Source organism: Takifugu rubripes, chromosome 13 (genome assembly GCF_901000725.2).
Source record: "Takifugu rubripes chromosome 13, fTakRub1.2, whole genome shotgun sequence".
NCBI lineage: Eukaryota > Metazoa > Chordata > Actinopteri > Tetraodontiformes > Tetraodontidae > Takifugu > Takifugu rubripes.
The window spans coordinates 20,460,215-20,475,557 of record NC_042297.1 but is presented as its reverse complement, the minus strand read 5'-3'; the positions used below and the strand labels follow the sequence as shown (position 1 = coordinate 20,475,557).

The window sequence follows — 15,343 nt, the reverse complement described above, 5'->3', positions numbered from 1 at the left end:
TGATTGCTACATACTTTTATTTGGCATAAAAAGGAAACATTTCGTCTGCTGACATTAAAGACGATGTTGACTGGCACATTTCCCACTTGCTGTTTTCATTTACTTTTATATTATTTATGCAATTTCCTTTTACTGTCCAACACAGGGGTGTCCAGAGCCGCTCCTCGAGGGCCACAGCTGGGACAGGAAACCCTGGAAATCACTGCCTCATTCTTAGAATATCTAAAATTAGAAAGGAAAACCAGCAACACATCTAAATCTTTCAGGTGTGTTTGGTAATTCAATCACATCATGTCAACCAAAAGCAAATGTATTTGCCAATATTTGATGTGCATGTTAAAATAATCATTTGTCTATTGTGTTTCCTGAAGAAAAAAAATCAAAATTTCGCTCTAATTATATAACATTACTGTGGGAAGGCCACTGTTATTACATTAACGGTGCTTTTAAAACCTATTTCTCATTTAAAATTTTATTCTATTTAAAAGAAGTTCAACTCGTAGAGAGTCGTTATGATTCCACATTCAAATAACCTTCTCACAGCAGCAGTAATGAGCAGTGAACGCAACACAGCCGTCGGCCATCCTTCTTCCGTCTTTGTTCCTAAATTTCGGACCAGCTGAAATGGAATCTCCCTGCTGTCATGAATAAATCCTGAGTTCAAATCATGGTTAGAAGAAAGGCAGAGAAAAAGTGGGTGATGCTGGGAGCCAACACTGAGTCCAAATGAATAAAATGATGGAAACCTCTTAGCCTTGATATAAAACAGCAGTCTCGTTACATAACGTGATGCTTACAGTAATTTAAAGTAACCCGTTGCCGGAGAACATTGCCGTGAAATGTTATCAGAGCTGCTGCTTGGGTCCTTCTTTTATCCGCTTTTTCATCTCTTGTGCATGCTGCTTGCTGCGCTCCCGTTTCTCCAGCCTCTGTTAGGACGGCGCCAAAACAAAGAGATTATTAGACATTGTTGTCTTTGTCTCCTCAGAGGACGTCACTGCTCAAAATCACACCTCTTTCTTAAGGCATGCGCGCATATCCCGGTCCAAGTCATTGCACGTGCCGAAGAACTTCAGGAAACTGTGCTGAGGGGTGAAAAGATTGACAAGGTTTGGTTTCCTGTGTGGATGAAGCCGGAGGAACGTTCAGAGAGCGTCTTACCTCTGCGTGGCACTGCCTCAGACGGCTAATCAGTTCATTACACTCGTCCGTGTGCAGGTGAGGTGAAAGGTCAGGGTGCATGCTGAGTTAAGGACTTAGAAAAGAACTGCGGCAATACTGAAACCCACAAACAAGAGGAGCAGATTGACACCAAAGAATGTACCATCTAATGTCTAAAGACGCTCATCAGGCTCTCACAAACCAAGGTGACTGCTATGAACTGAGTTTGACATCAAAAGTCAAAGAACAATCATATTTCATATTTAAAAATCAATATTAATAAACGCTCATTCTAAACGTGTTTGTAAGGATACTAATGCCTCCCCACCCCTCTCCTTCCTGTGCTGTCATTTTGAGGATGGATTTATTCTTTCCAGTTGTCACTTACCTGCAAAAATAAACAGGTGCATGTCGAGGAATAGGAACACTGAGACAAATGTAACATAACAGCCAAGAAACTACGAACATTTACCCTGAATCTTGTATCACTGCAATGGAAAGATTTGACAATATTGAGTCACCTTGGTTTATATACAACACATGCATGTCACAGCTAATTGTGGCTGATTGTTAACACAAAGAGGCACCTGCATACAATGCAACAATGTGTATTCCCGCTGTAAGCAGATGGAACATTCTCACCTGTGGAGAACTTGTGTCATATGAGAAGATTTCCAGCAAAACCTTTGATGAAATGTCCCATTTAGCTAAATGCTAGGCTTCTGCGAGCTGATTTAAATGGAAACGAAATCAAGTGGAGCCCCTCAAAACTTTAAAGCCTTTTCCGAATAACCTAAAAATAAAAACATATAAAATTGACCATGTGGAGATGTGAATTACCAAAAACCGGTGTAAACATATAAGGACATGCCGTGTTTGCTAATACAAACCGGAAGTGTTTGAGTGTTTCCGCAGAGAATGGGCGTTGCCTTGTTCTCGATCCACCAATCGGTTGCGTGTTTTTGGACACTGGGGCGGGAATTAAGCGAAGGTTATTCAGGACTAATAGAAGCTAGTTTTTAAAGTTTACTTCTTGTTGTGTAGCGTAACCCTTAGTTTAAAACTTTACCAGTCTGCCTTTAATTCCTAATACCAACACTTCTTTTTAGGATGCGTAAATTTTGATGCTCATTTTTCCATGAATTTACATAAGTTCAAATGGAAATATCTGAGTTATGTGAATCTACTACAAAAGCTCTGATTTTGACAGATGCTATTTTGTGTGATTTTATAAAACATGTGTACAACCTATGTGAATGAATTAATATTTTTTATATTGTTCTACTTATCTCAAAAGTGCAGCGGGAGCGATATTACGGGTGTAATTCCACTCCGGGACGAGAGGGGGCGCGATGCGACATTTTAGCTGCTTCTCCTCTCATCATGATTGGTTGGTTTGAGCGCCTCGTCACGGGCGGTTTGTTTGGATTTTCTGGACACCGTTTCTAGTGTGAATGTGGGCGGAACGTGTACGAAACATATTTTAAATAAGTTTAGTTTTAAACGAGGTTGTTTTATTATTATTTTAAAAAGAATGGACAGCTCCAAAAGACGTTTATTACAGCGAGTCATAAGACGGATACCAGCTCGAATGCTGAGAACGACGCTCGAAAAATGGGGCCGCTTAACTGCGCCACAGCGGCAGTCCCTGGATTTTACGCATCCGAAATTGGCTTTAACAGAAAAATTAGTGGCTATTTTTGAGGTATGTGTTGTTTTAAAGCAGAAGATATGTTAATGCAGTTTGTTCTTTGTGGTGAGCGGTCGCTATTGTTGAGTAAAAGCCCGTCTCCTGTCTCTGCAGATGTAGTTGAATCGAATGAAAATACAACTTCAGTGCAGCTCAACATATATAAAATATATTATTTTTGTCGTGGTGAACCCTGTATTTCTGATTTAGCTTTCTTTGGTGTTGTTTTTCAGGAAAATGGCTGGACTGTTAAACATATCACAGAACTGGAGATGACACGTAAGTTCTTATTCTTTTCACATTACTAAGAATTGCGATAATAAGTGGTTCTTGTGTCCCTTTATCTCGTTTATTTTTTTAAAGATGTCATTGACAATCCAAGCCTGGGGATATGGAATGCCTACCAGCTCCTGGAGCCTGAAGGTTTATTAAATTTCGGATTCTTAAATTACAAAACAGCTGGTGTATTTGCTAATTTTGGAGAATTTGATTAACCCATGCAGGTTATTTCTCTTGTACATCTTTGTGTTTCTCTGTCTTAAAGATGACGTGCATTTTGTAGAGCTGACTCAGTTCAAAGAGCAATTTAAAGCTCATCTCCGGGAGCTGGTCAAACCGGTAAGTTCAACTTATGTACTTGTATAAACCCAATGGACGCATCATTCAGAACGCTCCTTATGTCACCAACCACTCATTATTAGGTGTCCGTCAAAATAAAGAAGCACTCAGATGAAGCGATTTGGATCCGAATTGCATGGGGAGACCACTTCTCCGAGCCCAACCATTTCAAACCAGCATACGTGGTGCACCATCTTCAAACCCCTTATGTTTTCATCACTGGGCTGAATTTAAAGAAGAAAAAACTGCTGTGTCAGGTGATTTGTTTCTTTGCTGTTCCTACACCTACCCAGTTGTTGTCTTCATATCTCAATAATGTTCTTGATCATTTCAGGCCTTGGTTCTGGCCACGAGATATCAGGCGATCAAGGATGCTAACCTCCATGGACGGAACCTCGACGCCCTGAGGGATGTGCTAATGAGGCAGTATCAGCAGGTCGGTCATTCTGAGCCTCTTGTGCTTTAAAGGTTATTAACTGTAGTATTATACATATAGATAACGGAACACAATGGAAATCAGTGAAATGCCCATAACCTTCGCACCGTATCGGTATCACTAGTTCACTATTTGAACTTGAGTCTCTGAGTCTGATAATGTCGTGTCCAATAAAGCGATTTTCGGATGAAAGGAGCTACTGTAATTCAGCTATACATTTCACATATCCACTTCCTAGATTATGTTTTTGTTTACTGAATGAGTGAGATACATAAAGTTTGAAGTGCTGCATATACTCTTTATTGTATTGTCTTTATTATTTCTCAGGCGTTTCCGACGGCGTTCCCCTGCACACTTGCCGCGGTGCAGCAACCTGTCTCGAGTAATATTATTTCTAATCATCTTAACTTTATTTAACTGGATTTCTTGTTGGAATTAATTCTCCTGCATTTACAGATGTGCGTATCGACAGAGAACAGTCGCAACTTGCAGCCGCTCGAGTGCACATGGCCTCTGAGGCCTTTGGCTGTGGTGCGTTGCCCGAGCTTCAGTCTGCCGTTTACAAGGTGCCCGCTTTTGTCTTCCTAAACATTTATGTTGGGATATTGCAGAAAGAAATTCAAGTCTTTGTGTTTTTCCTCAGCTGGAGACAAAATTCAAAGACAATGCCAACAAATCCATGATGGAATGTGAGGAGCCTTTCAGATGTTTTGTGAAATTTTCCAGCAGCAACCTCCTGGAGTCCTTCAGGCACTGTGCTTCCTCAGGTTTGACTCATTTCTGAGCCACAGATACAAAAGAACCTTTTCAGGAAGATTCCTGTCGGTAAATGTGGGAATGTTCTAAACCACCACAAGAGGGCGCATCGTGCACTAAAACGAAATGACCTTTTATTAACTAATTACATCCATATTCTTTTTATCTTTGCAGGAATTGCCTCCACACCTGTCACACCTCTGCTCTCCTCGATCCTCCAGAAAGGAAGAAATAATTTTGTCATCACTGATAATGGCCCCTGATGTGTTGCTGCTTCTTAACAAACAACCTCCCTGTTTTGTTTTAATGATTTTATTCTTTATTCACTTCCTTTTGAAAGGGAACAGTTCCTCTTTAATTTGGTTTGTTATGTTTCTCTGTGCTTCTATTTGTACTATTTATACTATGTGTATTTAGCCAAAGCTTAGTGTGATCTAATTTTTCTGTTTTTTTACAGATCTTACTAGTTACAGTTTTTAAATGTCTTGCGTTTTGTAACTTTTCAATTTTATACTGTAGATTGATTAAATTTTCGATTATACAGATTATTAGGACAGATATTCTGGTGGTTTTCCTCTCATGTTTCCACTGAACTTGACCAAGTCTTTAAGCTGCACACAACATCTAGTGTCTTTCACCTCATGACCCCAGATGTTCCCAACCTCTGGGAGGGTTAAAAATCACTACTGCTTAACACAATAAAGCCAGAATCACTTTTAACATTTATTAAAACAAAACTCAGTTCAACCATGTTTTCTTCAAAGAAAATGACAATAATAGTAACATTTTTTTTAAAAGCCAGTCATTTGTTTTAGGTTAAGTCTTTTCATTATCGAGTGATTTCATTTTGAGAATAATTTTAGGGCCATTTAAAAAATAAAAAAATCAAGCAACTAATTTGTTTGAAACCATTATTCATCAAAAATTATGTTTCTTGAACCCAATGGTTACAATAATAGAACAGATAATTTCCCTGACCCCAATGACTTCGAATGCCTTCACTTTGTGAAGTGATGTTCTTGAAAAGTTCGTTAAATTCCATTCAAAACCTTTTATAGTTATTTTGCTAAGTCAGCAATAAGAAAATAAACGCCGACTGTCACGTGGCAGAGGTAAAAACAGTATAACCCAAAAATATCTATTAAGGCTTGTTAGACAGCAAGGATTCTTGAAATACTTCTTATCTGAAGTACATTATTTTGAAAAACGGAAACACGTTTTACCGGATATTACGCACCTTGGGCGGAAGTGGCGTTGTCGGAGGGCAGCAGAGCAGCCTTTTAGGCGAGCTTGGCGTGACACTTGGGAATGTTTCGCTATCGCTAATTCAGTGCTGCTGCTGTCCAACGTAGGATGGCCTGTCAACAGAGAAACACGGCGTCCTCTGCGGGGGGCAAGGCGAACAACCGGGGCAAGGCGGCCCCCGGCGGCGCCAAGTGTCGCGAAGTGTCGCAGTCACGGGAAATAATAAAGCCCTCCATCACCGAGCTGACCAAAGAAGTGAGGACCAACATCCTCTGCACCGTGGAAGGATGCGGCAAGATTCTCCCCAACACGCCCGCGCTCAACATGCATCTTGTGAAGTCACACAGAATTAAGGTAAAAAAAAGGTGATCAGTTATCACGTGGTCCTCAAGTAGTGAGTCCGTTTCCACCGAATTCGGCGGAGCTAACGTAGCATCCGCGTTCACGTCACATCGGGAATATTTGAGATGTTTGATGGCAGCTGCATCTAAGTTACGGTCCGAGATCAACTGCAGGGCCCGAATCACCGTTTTATCCTTTTGAATAAAGAAAATTCTGTCCTTTGTGATGTTGTAGAAGAAGCTCCTTTTTTAACATTGTTAAATGTGTGAAGTTCTTTGAAGCAACCAACTTTAAGGGCTTATCACTAAGCATAGGCTATTATATTCATTTGGAGTGTTTCTCAGCCAGTATGTACTTTTTATTACAGCTAAAAATATCAATAAATGTAAAGATCTTAGAGGTCCAAGGCCTTCCCTACTGCAGCCATCACAAATGATGCATTGAAGGGCTGATTCTGACTGTAGGAAACTGTGGTTATGCATAGAATTAATGTACACTTGGGGTATGTAAGAACACCTCTTTCTCCCCTGCTTCATCTGCTTATTCAGGAATGTGAATGTGGGTTGGATGTACAGCATTTTGTTGATGTGCTTTTCCCATCGTAACGGTCGGTTCACTGTGTTTTGTTTTCTCAGTCTTTTTCTGAGTAAGTGAACGGGGCTTTTGTAGCCGTCTTCCTGTCCCGTCCTCCTCTCCGGGTAGCAAAGGTCCTTGAAACCACAATGTTTATGGTCAACTGGAAATTCTCATCATACCAGTAGTCAGCGGTGCATGAGTGTGGCTAACATGTCCGCTGGGTCCTTTTCTGAGCTTTTCTGTCATCTTCAGGACGGAATAGTAAATCCCACAGTCCGGAAGGTCATGAAAGGATCACAGAAGCTTTACTGCTGTCCCATCGAGGGTTGTCCAAGGGGACCTAATAGACCCTTCTCCCAATTCTCCCTGGTTAAACAAGTAAGCATTGGAATGGTTTTCACCTGTTTATGTAGTGTTAGGTTTCCAGTGAATCAATACCAGTTATCCCGTCCCACCGCCTGCAGCCTTCTGGTACATCTGAAACTCGTTGTTGGGGAAGATGTAAAACTCAAAGAGCCAAAAATGATACTTAGCTGAGTATACAGATCTCTTCCTGTCTGGCATTTCAGGAGGTTTAACTTTATTCTCTCCATCTGTTCCCTTGAAGCATTTCATGAAGATGCACGCAGAGAAGAAACACAAATGTTTCAAGTGCAGCAACGGCTACAGCACCGAGTGGGACCTGAGGAGACACGTAGAAAACTGTGGGAAGACCTACCAGTGCACCTGTGGCTGCCCCTACGCCAGCAGAGCCGCCCTGCTGTCGCACATCTACAGGACAGGTCACGAGATCCCCACGGAACACAGGTATGCGCACGTGCACGGCTCCGAGAAGTGACGACTGTTGTTTTTTTTATTTAAAACCGGAAAGATTCGAATTTTGAGGGTGGACTCTTGTGTTTCTGCACAGGTTCCCTCCAGTCAAAAAGAGAAAGATGGAGCAAATGCTGAGTGCTTCCCAAAGGGCCGACGAGCCGACCGGACACAACACGACCAGCAAAGAGGCGGCAGACGCTGCTTTTGCCTCGGAAGCAGCGATTCAGGTCTCGGACGCGGTCAATCCCAACTCCAACACGAGTAAAGCCTTTCAGAAGTTGCTCCTCCCCAAGCCTAAAATTGCTCTGGTCAGTGTCCCTGTGATGCAGCTGGCCCACCTGCCCGTCCTGCTCCCCTCGATGGACAGGGGCGCTCTGAGCTCTGTGCTGTTAGCGGTGGACCCCCACGGCTCCGTCGGCACACTTCACCTGCTCCCACAAACGGGAGCGGTCGGAACACAGCTGGACGCCAAGGCCATCTCGCCTACCTCCCACCCCAACCTGAGGCCCGTTAGCACAGGGGTGCAGGCCAACCTGGACCCCGCAGGATTAGATGATGCAGGCAACCCGCCACTGCAGCGTGGAAGAAGCACCTCGGCCACCATTCAGACGGACAAGTCCTACCTGTCGAAAATGCCCGCCGGGGCAGGCGCGGGGGAGGGGCTAAGCCTGTGTTCAGTTGGCGAGTCCTCGGTGTCGTCGTGCTCCCAGACGGACATCAGCGTGAGTGCCCAGATCCTTCTGCCGGTCAGTGTGGAAACCCAGACCTGGTCCTCCCAGCTCAAAGCCATGTCCTCTATTGGGGCCCAGACCGACCGGCACATGAGCCAGATTCCCTGTTCCGCTTCCCCAACACCCCCCCACCAAACACGGCAAACGCAGACGGCCGTCGTCACTCCCAAGACGGAGGCGAGCGCTCAAGATCAGCCTATCATGTGTTCCGACTTGTTCGGCGGGGACACCCTCAGCGTCTCCACCCAGACTGCGTTGGAGGTGGGCGTGGCCCTCGAGTCCACCGCAGGTATGTACGAGGACTCCAAGACGACGGGGGACATGTGCTTCGGGGTGAGGACGGACGAGCTCAACTCCAACAACGCGGCAGACAACCAGACCAAGACGATGACCTTGTTGAATGACCTTGAGAACATCCTCTCCGACAGCATGTCGGGCCACCAGGTGCTCGCTCAGGCCGCCTCGGGCCTCGCCTCCGAGCCGGAGCAGCCCCAGGGCATTGACTTTGACTTTGAGGACTTCCTCAATGCCGTGCACATCCACACGCAGACGGAGGAGAGCGAGCTGGCAGGACTTAGTGGCGACGCGCCGCTGGAATCTCTGGACATCCAAACCCAAACAGATTTCCTCCTGATGGATGATGTCAGCCAGAGTCGCACGCAAGCCAGCGATCTGGAGCTGTTCGACATCCAAACTCAGACGGATCTTAATTTCCTGCTGAGCCCTGGGACACACGTGCCCCTGAGCAGCATCCTGCGTCACACGAGCTTTTCCATCAGCGCCGAGTCCTCGCACACTGAAACGCAGACGGATCTCCCGTCCTTCGCCGCCGGCCTCCCGGCTCAGGCGGCCCCGGGTCAGGGCGAGCCCGCGCGGCCGTCGAGCAGCGCCGAGACGCAGACCGTGACCAGCCACGCGGAGGGACTGGGACACCTCTTCCTGACCAGCAACGAAACGCAAACCGCGGTGGACGACTTCCTGTCCGCAGACCTGGCCTGGAATGTCGTGTCCCATTTCAGCTCCGTGGAGACCCAAACGTGCGAGGAGCTTTGCGCCCTCTTTCAGCACCCGGAGAAACCGAACCGCTAAAGACGCGTCGAGAGAGCTCACAGTGGAGTCTCCCCGGGTGCCTGTTGGGCCCCGTCCCAGAGGGCCACAGTCCAGCCGCGCTTGCTGTCCTACCAGGCAGAAATCCCTTTCACACATAAGAGTGGGATCCCAGGACTTTTCCGTCTACCTGGCAGGACAGAACCGGCGTGGTGGGAACGTCTGAACATTTCAATGAACATTCCAATCAAAGTACAAGTCCAGAGCCTCTCCGCGTGTTGGCTCCGTCGCACTTTATTAGCTCCGTGGGCAAGATCTCTTACTTATTGTGACAGTTTACATATTTATTTGCACATGAAATGTTGTCTGTGTCGTGTCTGAAACGCCGGTTTACTCCGATATTCCGGTGTGGAACCACCGGGACTTGTTTTCACTGTTTAGTCTTACGTTTTCGTTCTTGAAGGAAAAGGGACGCCACCGTTAGATTTGCACAACTGTCTCTAAACGGTTGACGACCCCTTCATCCCCCTGATTAGACCCTGATTAGCGCAGGAGTGCGTCGGCGGCAGCTGGGACGGCTCGACGCTCCCGTTAGCCGGTGCAGCCAGCGTTGCCTCCGTTACTGTTGCCTTGTCAGCAGCATCACGGCGATCGTCTCCCAATAACAACTCGAACCCTTGGAAGTCGTGATGTGGATCAGCAGGGAGACGCGTGAGGTTTTAGCCTCGGCTGAAGGAGACGGTGGTGTGTCTGACGTTCCGCCCCGTCCAGTTTAGTCTCAGCACGGACTCTTCCCTCCCCGTCTGGTTTATTTATTCGCCCTCCTGAAGCCAGTGTTACTGTATAGAAACGAACTCCGACTGCAGGATTCCGGTCGGCTTCTCCAGTCCACCAGAGCCAGTATTGTTTTCTCAGCTGACTGAAGTTTTTGTTCTCGTCTGAGTTCCCTTGCACTGAGTTACCTCACCGAGCAAAGGCTCCACGTGCACACGACACCCCCTTTTCACTGAAGAACCTTCGCTCGTTGGTTCCATGTTGTTGCCTTAATCCGAGTATTGGCTTCAGTTCCCGTTTGCTGCTTTCTAATTATTTGCAGAATAATAGTGTCTTGAGATCTTCCCGTTCCGTCGCACGTCTGATGTGTATTTATTTGAATCCTTCTTCAGTCCCTCTAGACAGGATTTACTCACTTTAATACATGGAAGAGAATCTGTTTGTCATATTTATCTTTTTAACAGACAGATGCTAAAACGCCCGTTGGAATATGTTGTAAAAAACTGAAGAATGTACAGAACAACATGCTCGACTGTCTTGCACAATTCCCGAACCATTAATGGATCGCTTGCTTCAGTTGTTGACGTTGACACTAATTCATTTCAGAAAAGGTGCGACCCCTCCTCCCGGCCGTGGCGAGCCCGTGGAGGGGAAGGAGCTCCGACCAGAACCTTGTAAAGCCTTTTTAGTGCCGTGCTTTATTTTCTCTTCTGTAACTGCATGCAGGTGTTTCTCCAGCACTAAATATCTGTTTTAGGATCATTTGAGTTGCTGCCTGTGTGTAGCGTTCATGGCTGCCTTGACCTTTGGGTGAAACATGATACATGTCATTAATAAACTACTGGAACGTGTGTTCGCCGCTCATTTTTAATCGCCATGGATTTCTTTAGGCTCAAAGGTTCACAGCACACACAGTCTTGCTGGGATTCTCCCGGGCCGCCGCTCCTCCGAAGGGCAGGTCGTTCTTCCCCGGGAGTCTCCTGCGCTGGGAAGGTGTTGAGCCTCCAGCCATCAGGTACCTGTTGTGGGCGGAGCCACTGATGGCACGGAACAAGCAGGGGCTGTTCTGACGCACGCCTGCGGGCGGTTCTGGGTGGAGAGCACCCGCTCTTCCGCGCATCCTGCTTTTCCTGTCGAATATTAAACTGGCGTCTTCTGCGACCCGGTCGTCTGGGGCCTTGGCGCCGCTGCCAGGTATCGGACGACGCAGGTGTGGGTAGACAATCGGAGGCAAAAATGTAAAGTGTCTAATGGGAACCACCGTGTTGGTGGTGTGGCTGGGTCTTTGGATCTTAGCGGGCCTGGTCTTTACTGGAGCCTGGCCGAGGTCAGCTGGGCTCTTCTGGACCGCCCTGATGACGGGCGGCGGCGAGGCCTCGCTCTGGACAGGGCCCGTGCTGGAGGCGCGGCGGCGGCACCCTGCGTGCTGGTTTAACTGGTCCGGTGTGTTATTGGAAGCCGAACCCTCTGCGTTAGGAAGCGGTGGCTCAGCACATTCCTTTTGTTTCGGTTTCTTGCAGTTCTGGGTCACAAGGACGCAGCTCAGCGGGGCGGCTCGGGCCCATCCTCGGACCTGCCGGGAGAGTAGTGGGAAGTCACCAGCAAAAGTAAAGGGTGGCAGTGGAGGATCCTCATAAATACTGGTCGGGATATTGACCAGAACACGGGCACTACCATGTTAAATACTCACGGCTTCGTCCCAGCTGCTGGAGCAACAATATTCCAGCGGCTCCAGGTCCCTCAACAACTCCTCCTCACTGATATCCAGCAGAGCGTCCACGTGTCTCCTGCCTGGACTCTCATACAGCTGCTCTGCCTCCTCCTCAGCAGCTGGAAGTTCTTCTGACCCCCTCACAGTGGTCTCACCCGCTTCCACCGCCGCCATGGGACCTTTTCTCTTAGACTATTAAATCATGCTCTCGTTGTTGGTTTATAATAGTTTTACCACAAAAAGATGTCCTCATTATTTCGCTTCTAATGATGGTCCCTCCCCAGAAAGATGCAGCATCACATGATGACCCGGAGGATCCCTTTAAAAATTCCTGCCTGTTTATTCAGAACTGAAGAAGCTTTTTGCTGAAAAGTCTAGAGGAAAAAACTAGAGGAATTTTCTTAATCCTGCAGTTTCCCGTGAGCTGGCTTTAGCTGTGTTGGAGTTTTTGCCTCCTTTAGTTGCCATAGTTTACCTTCTCGTTGTAGAAGCGCCGAACGTCTTCAGAGTATATACTCGGTCGCCATGGCAACCGCTAGAGGCCGCACCGGAAACGGTGACGTAGAAATGAGAGGCCGGACAAACTTTATTGACGAAATATTTCGAAATGTTTCTTTAAAAAAAAAAAAAAGACTACATAGAAAAGAAAAGCATAAGCAGCAATTCCTTCATAATTTAATAAATATTTAAATAAAGTGGAACTGTGGCTCGTGTTTGACTGATTTGTATTTGCAACATTTCCATTATAAATGTCTTTAATAATCGTTGCGTTTGCTGTGTAAGTGCGTCCAAACAGTCCGACGCGGAAACCAGCGCGTCAGTCGCGTCCAAACGAGGGAACCATCTCACGGAGGTGCGACGTTCGGATCTGCACGTAGACATGAGGCGCCCCTACAGGCGCGCTCTGGATCCCGCACAGGATCACCCGCGTCTGGGAGCAGGTCCGCCTTGCTCTGGATCCCGTGAATACACTTGAATAAAAAGGTAAAGATCTGCGTGGAGAAAAGTGGCGTTTTTGCTGGCAGACGTCCTCGCCTCGGTTTATTGGTCCAGAGCAGCAGGGTGTCAGCTCCGTGACGCAAGCGCAGCGCCTATCGGCGGAGGGGCTCGCGGACACCTGACACCGCGCTCCTTCTCCTCACGCCGGTCTTTTGCCATCACGACCACTCGTTCTGCAGTGCGGCGTTGGATGGAAGCAGAGTCCCCGCGCACATCCGCCACCATGCTGCCTCCGAAGAGCTGCCTGCCCAGGAACTACAGCTGCATAGCCGGGCTGTTCGGCAGCCTGGCGGCGGCCAACCCGCGTCTGGAGGACGGTGATGACTGCGAAAAGATGAACGGAACCTGCGAGCCCATCGAGATGCCGGTGGTGGACGAGAGACCGCGGGGCAGAGAGACCTTCCTGAAGCCCCCACAGAGTCCCAACCTGCGCCGGAGGTGCAAGTCGCTGCCAACCCCCACGGAGAGGGCAAAGTTGGAGATCTCCAGGACCAGAAGCCCGACCAGTCAGAAGAAGGTCCGCTTCGCCGATTCCTTGGGTCTGGAGCTGATCACGATCAAGCACTTTGATGACACGGAGGAGCCGGAGGTACCGGAGCGCATTCTGGCCAAACTCTCCAACGGACCCCTGCACCTGAACACCATGGACACCAAGTTCCCCCGCGCCCCCGCGCAGACCATGTTCATGGAGCTGCAGTTCACGAACCCGGGGACGCTCCCCGGGTTCGAGCAGAGTGTGAGGGAGGTGAAAGTGCTGCTGGAGAGCGTCGAGACGGACGAGTTCAGCCTCTCCGGGATCGTCCGCGTCTTGAACCTGGCCTTCGAAAAGAGCGTGTTTTTGCGCTATTCCCTAAACAACTGGATAACGTTCATGGACAGCTTGGCTTCCTACGTGCCCTGCTCCAGCGACGGGGTGACGGACAGGTTCCGATTTAAGATCGTCACGCCCACCTACCTGGACAGCGGGGGCACCCTGCAGTTCGCCATCAGATACTGTGTCGGCGGTGTGGAGTTCTGGGACAACAATAACGGGAACAACTACAAGGTGCGACGTCACCGGTTCAAGTTGTCCCCGCCGCGGGAGTGGGAGAACGGATGGATTCACTTCATCTGAGACGGTGGTGCGCGTGCGTGCTCAACCAAACCCCGGTGTACCTCAACTATGACAGTAGCCTGTTCGTTTCTGTTCTGTCGTTTGGCAAAAGAAAAAAAAAATCCTCCACATTTTATCTCCAAATGGGGTCAGACTGAGCGTCGGAACACGGTCGGTGCCCTTTGCGGGCGCCTGGCGGGATGCTGTTGGACACATTGCCTTGATGTCGGGGCTCCGTGCAGCCCGGTGCCCTTTGGGAGGACACGTTCGCGTTATGTAACATTCACGTTCCACGGGAAACGTGCCGGGAACCGGGGGGGGGGGGGGGGGGGGGGGGGGGGGGGGGGTGATGACGCTGGGGTTTTAGGAAGGATCGGTTCGCTGTGCAATCACGTCGCAGGACGTCTCCATCACGTCTCCGCTGAGGGAAACCCGTGTGATAGATAGTTCGGATTCCAGATTTCCCGCTGTCTCCATCAAAAATGCCTTATTTGAAGCTATGATTTGGGAAGTCTTCCATTTAATTGTAACGGATTTTCACTGAACTCGAATAAGCCGCAGATGCATCAGAGGATTAATGTTGCAGTTGTATCTCTAAGAAAGGCCTGAAGGCACCATCATAGCTGTAATGTAGACTTCTAGACCAGGTGACTCAAATATATTCCTAATCCTGCTTTTTAACTTTATATATTGCTGTATTAACGTAAAATATATTTTTGCAAAAGTAAGAAGGCGACGCCGGAACCCAAAGATGATCGACTGTCGTCCCGCAGGGTTCTTAGAACAGGGGCTACGAGAAGATAACATATATTTATTTTCTAGAGAATCTGCTTGAATACACGCTCCGTGGTAATGTTGGTATTTTCCTTCTGTTCAGATTTACCTCGGTTTCCTTCAGGTCGATGTCAGATGTTGATGTTGTTTCCCACAGAAGCTCCACACACACCTTCCAGTGCTCTCTAATGCAGCTGTGTGCTGTTGTCTATGCAGTCAGTGTCTTCTGCATCCACACTGTGCAACGATAGTGCCGTTCCCTCCATCCCCACGTGACCACGCGGCTCCGACCGCACGGTTCCTATTTTTATCCCTCAGCAGCAGCAGCCCGAGCACCTCTTTTGTTTCCCGTAATCAGCCTTGAGCGAAGGTGTTGAAGTCAGTGCTGTTGATCTTTTTATTGAGTCCCACGTGCTCCCGATGTTGAGGAACATCAAGGACCAAGGCGCAGGATGTTTTGCATTCCGCCGCTCTGACTGTAATCCGACCGCCACTTTCCTGTGTTTACATCATCGGTTTTAATGGGAGAGACCCGGATAAAGACAATTCCTGTAACCACTTACACGTTGGAGCG

General features: G+C 47.9%; 5 protein-coding genes across 9 annotated transcripts; 3 read left to right on the top strand and 2 right to left on the bottom strand.

Moving 5' to 3' along the window:
* cmc2 (C-x(9)-C motif containing 2) lies at nt 1–5,913 on the bottom strand. 4 transcript variants are annotated; one of them, XR_003890619.1, is made up of 6 exons: nt 5,899–5,913; nt 2,052–2,130; nt 1,804–1,954; nt 1,162–1,278; nt 1,014–1,085; nt 3–929 (listed from the first exon to the last, which is right to left on the bottom strand). XR_003890619.1 is itself a non-coding variant. In XM_029846740.1 (5 exons), exons 3-5 carry the CDS (start codon nt 1,240–1,242, stop codon nt 846–848), a joined length of 237 nt encoding a protein of 78 aa, XP_029702600.1. In that variant the 5' UTR covers nt 1,243–1,278; nt 1,634–1,649; nt 1,804–2,045; the 3' UTR covers nt 3–845. The 4 variants fall into 4 exon arrangements, 2 of the variants coding, with proteins under 2 accessions (XP_029702600.1, XP_003970047.1); XR_003890620.1 differs by lacking the exons at nt 2,052–2,130; nt 5,899–5,913 and having other exon boundaries at nt 1–222; nt 798–929; nt 1,804–2,045; XM_029846740.1 differs by lacking the exons at nt 2,052–2,130; nt 5,899–5,913 and adding an exon at nt 1,634–1,649 and having other exon boundaries at nt 1,804–2,045.
* Nucleotides 2,522–5,209, top strand: cenpn (centromere protein N). Its single transcript, XM_011610348.2, has 10 exons — nt 2,522–2,866; nt 3,085–3,130; nt 3,215–3,274; nt 3,396–3,469; nt 3,553–3,726; nt 3,804–3,905; nt 4,233–4,287; nt 4,362–4,471; nt 4,549–4,672; nt 4,836–5,209. The coding sequence occupies exons 1-10, from the start codon at nt 2,696–2,698 to the stop codon at nt 4,922–4,924; spliced, it is 1,005 nt and encodes a 334-aa protein (XP_011608650.2). The 5' UTR covers nt 2,522–2,695; the 3' UTR covers nt 4,925–5,209.
* atmin (ATM interactor) lies at nt 5,899–11,043 on the top strand. Its single transcript, XM_003970073.3, has 4 exons — nt 5,899–6,260; nt 7,077–7,202; nt 7,432–7,631; nt 7,735–11,043. Exons 1-4 carry the CDS (start codon nt 6,015–6,017, stop codon nt 9,458–9,460), a joined length of 2,298 nt encoding a protein of 765 aa, XP_003970122.2. The 5' UTR covers nt 5,899–6,014; the 3' UTR covers nt 9,461–11,043.
* An 8-nt stretch (nt 11,044–11,051) lies between these two features.
* Nucleotides 11,052–12,739, bottom strand: c13h16orf46 (chromosome 13 C16orf46 homolog). 2 transcript variants are annotated; one of them, XM_029846739.1, is made up of 3 exons: nt 11,883–12,739; nt 11,352–11,765; nt 11,052–11,294 (listed from the first exon to the last, which is right to left on the bottom strand). In XM_029846739.1, exons 1-3 carry the CDS (start codon nt 12,075–12,077, stop codon nt 11,085–11,087), a joined length of 819 nt encoding a protein of 272 aa, XP_029702599.1. In that variant the 5' UTR covers nt 12,078–12,739; the 3' UTR covers nt 11,052–11,084. The 2 variants fall into 2 exon arrangements, with proteins under 2 accessions (XP_029702599.1, XP_029702598.1); XM_029846738.1 differs by having other exon boundaries at nt 11,052–11,765.
* A 21-nt stretch (nt 12,740–12,760) lies between these two features.
* On the top strand, nt 12,761–14,117 carry LOC101061580 (protein phosphatase 1 regulatory subunit 3E). The gene has a single exon (XM_003970072.2). It carries the CDS (start codon nt 13,093–13,095, stop codon nt 14,014–14,016), a length of 924 nt encoding a protein of 307 aa, XP_003970121.2. The 5' UTR covers nt 12,761–13,092; the 3' UTR covers nt 14,017–14,117.
* The last annotated feature ends 1,226 nt before the right edge of the window (nt 14,118–15,343 follow it).

Excerpts from the sequence above, each read along its gene's own strand:
- cmc2 (XM_029846740.1), bottom strand. The coding sequence starts at position 1,242 with ATGCACCCTGACCTTTCACCTCACCTGCACACGGACGAGTGTAATGAA. Across the intron at positions 1,086-1,161 it reads TGAGGCAGTGCCACGCAGAG|CACAGTTTCCTGAAGTTCTT; the intron begins GTAAGACGCTCT and ends TTCACCCCTCAG. Across the intron at positions 930-1,013 it reads GCGCATGCCTTAAGAAAGAG|AGGCTGGAGAAACGGGAGCG; the intron begins GTGTGATTTTGA and ends CCGTCCTAACAG.
- cenpn (XM_011610348.2), top strand. The coding sequence starts at position 2,696 with ATGGACAGCTCCAAAAGACGTTTATTACAGCGAGTCATAAGACGGATA. Across the intron at positions 3,275-3,395 it reads CCAGCTCCTGGAGCCTGAAG|ATGACGTGCATTTTGTAGAG; the intron begins GTTTATTAAATT and ends TCTGTCTTAAAG. Across the intron at positions 3,470-3,552 it reads TCCGGGAGCTGGTCAAACCG|GTGTCCGTCAAAATAAAGAA; the intron begins GTAAGTTCAACT and ends ACTCATTATTAG.
- atmin (XM_003970073.3), top strand. The coding sequence starts at position 6,015 with ATGGCCTGTCAACAGAGAAACACGGCGTCCTCTGCGGGGGGCAAGGCG. Across the intron at positions 6,261-7,076 it reads TGAAGTCACACAGAATTAAG|GACGGAATAGTAAATCCCAC; the intron begins GTAAAAAAAAGG and ends TGTCATCTTCAG. Across the intron at positions 7,632-7,734 it reads GAGATCCCCACGGAACACAG|GTTCCCTCCAGTCAAAAAGA; the intron begins GTATGCGCACGT and ends GTTTCTGCACAG.
- c13h16orf46 (XM_029846738.1), bottom strand. The coding sequence starts at position 12,077 with ATGGCGGCGGTGGAAGCGGGTGAGACCACTGTGAGGGGGTCAGAAGAA. Across the intron at positions 11,766-11,882 it reads CCAGCAGCTGGGACGAAGCC|GTCCGAGGATGGGCCCGAGC; the intron begins GTGAGTATTTAA and ends CTCTCCCGGCAG.
- LOC101061580 (XM_003970072.2), top strand. The coding sequence starts at position 13,093 with ATGGAAGCAGAGTCCCCGCGCACATCCGCCACCATGCTGCCTCCGAAG.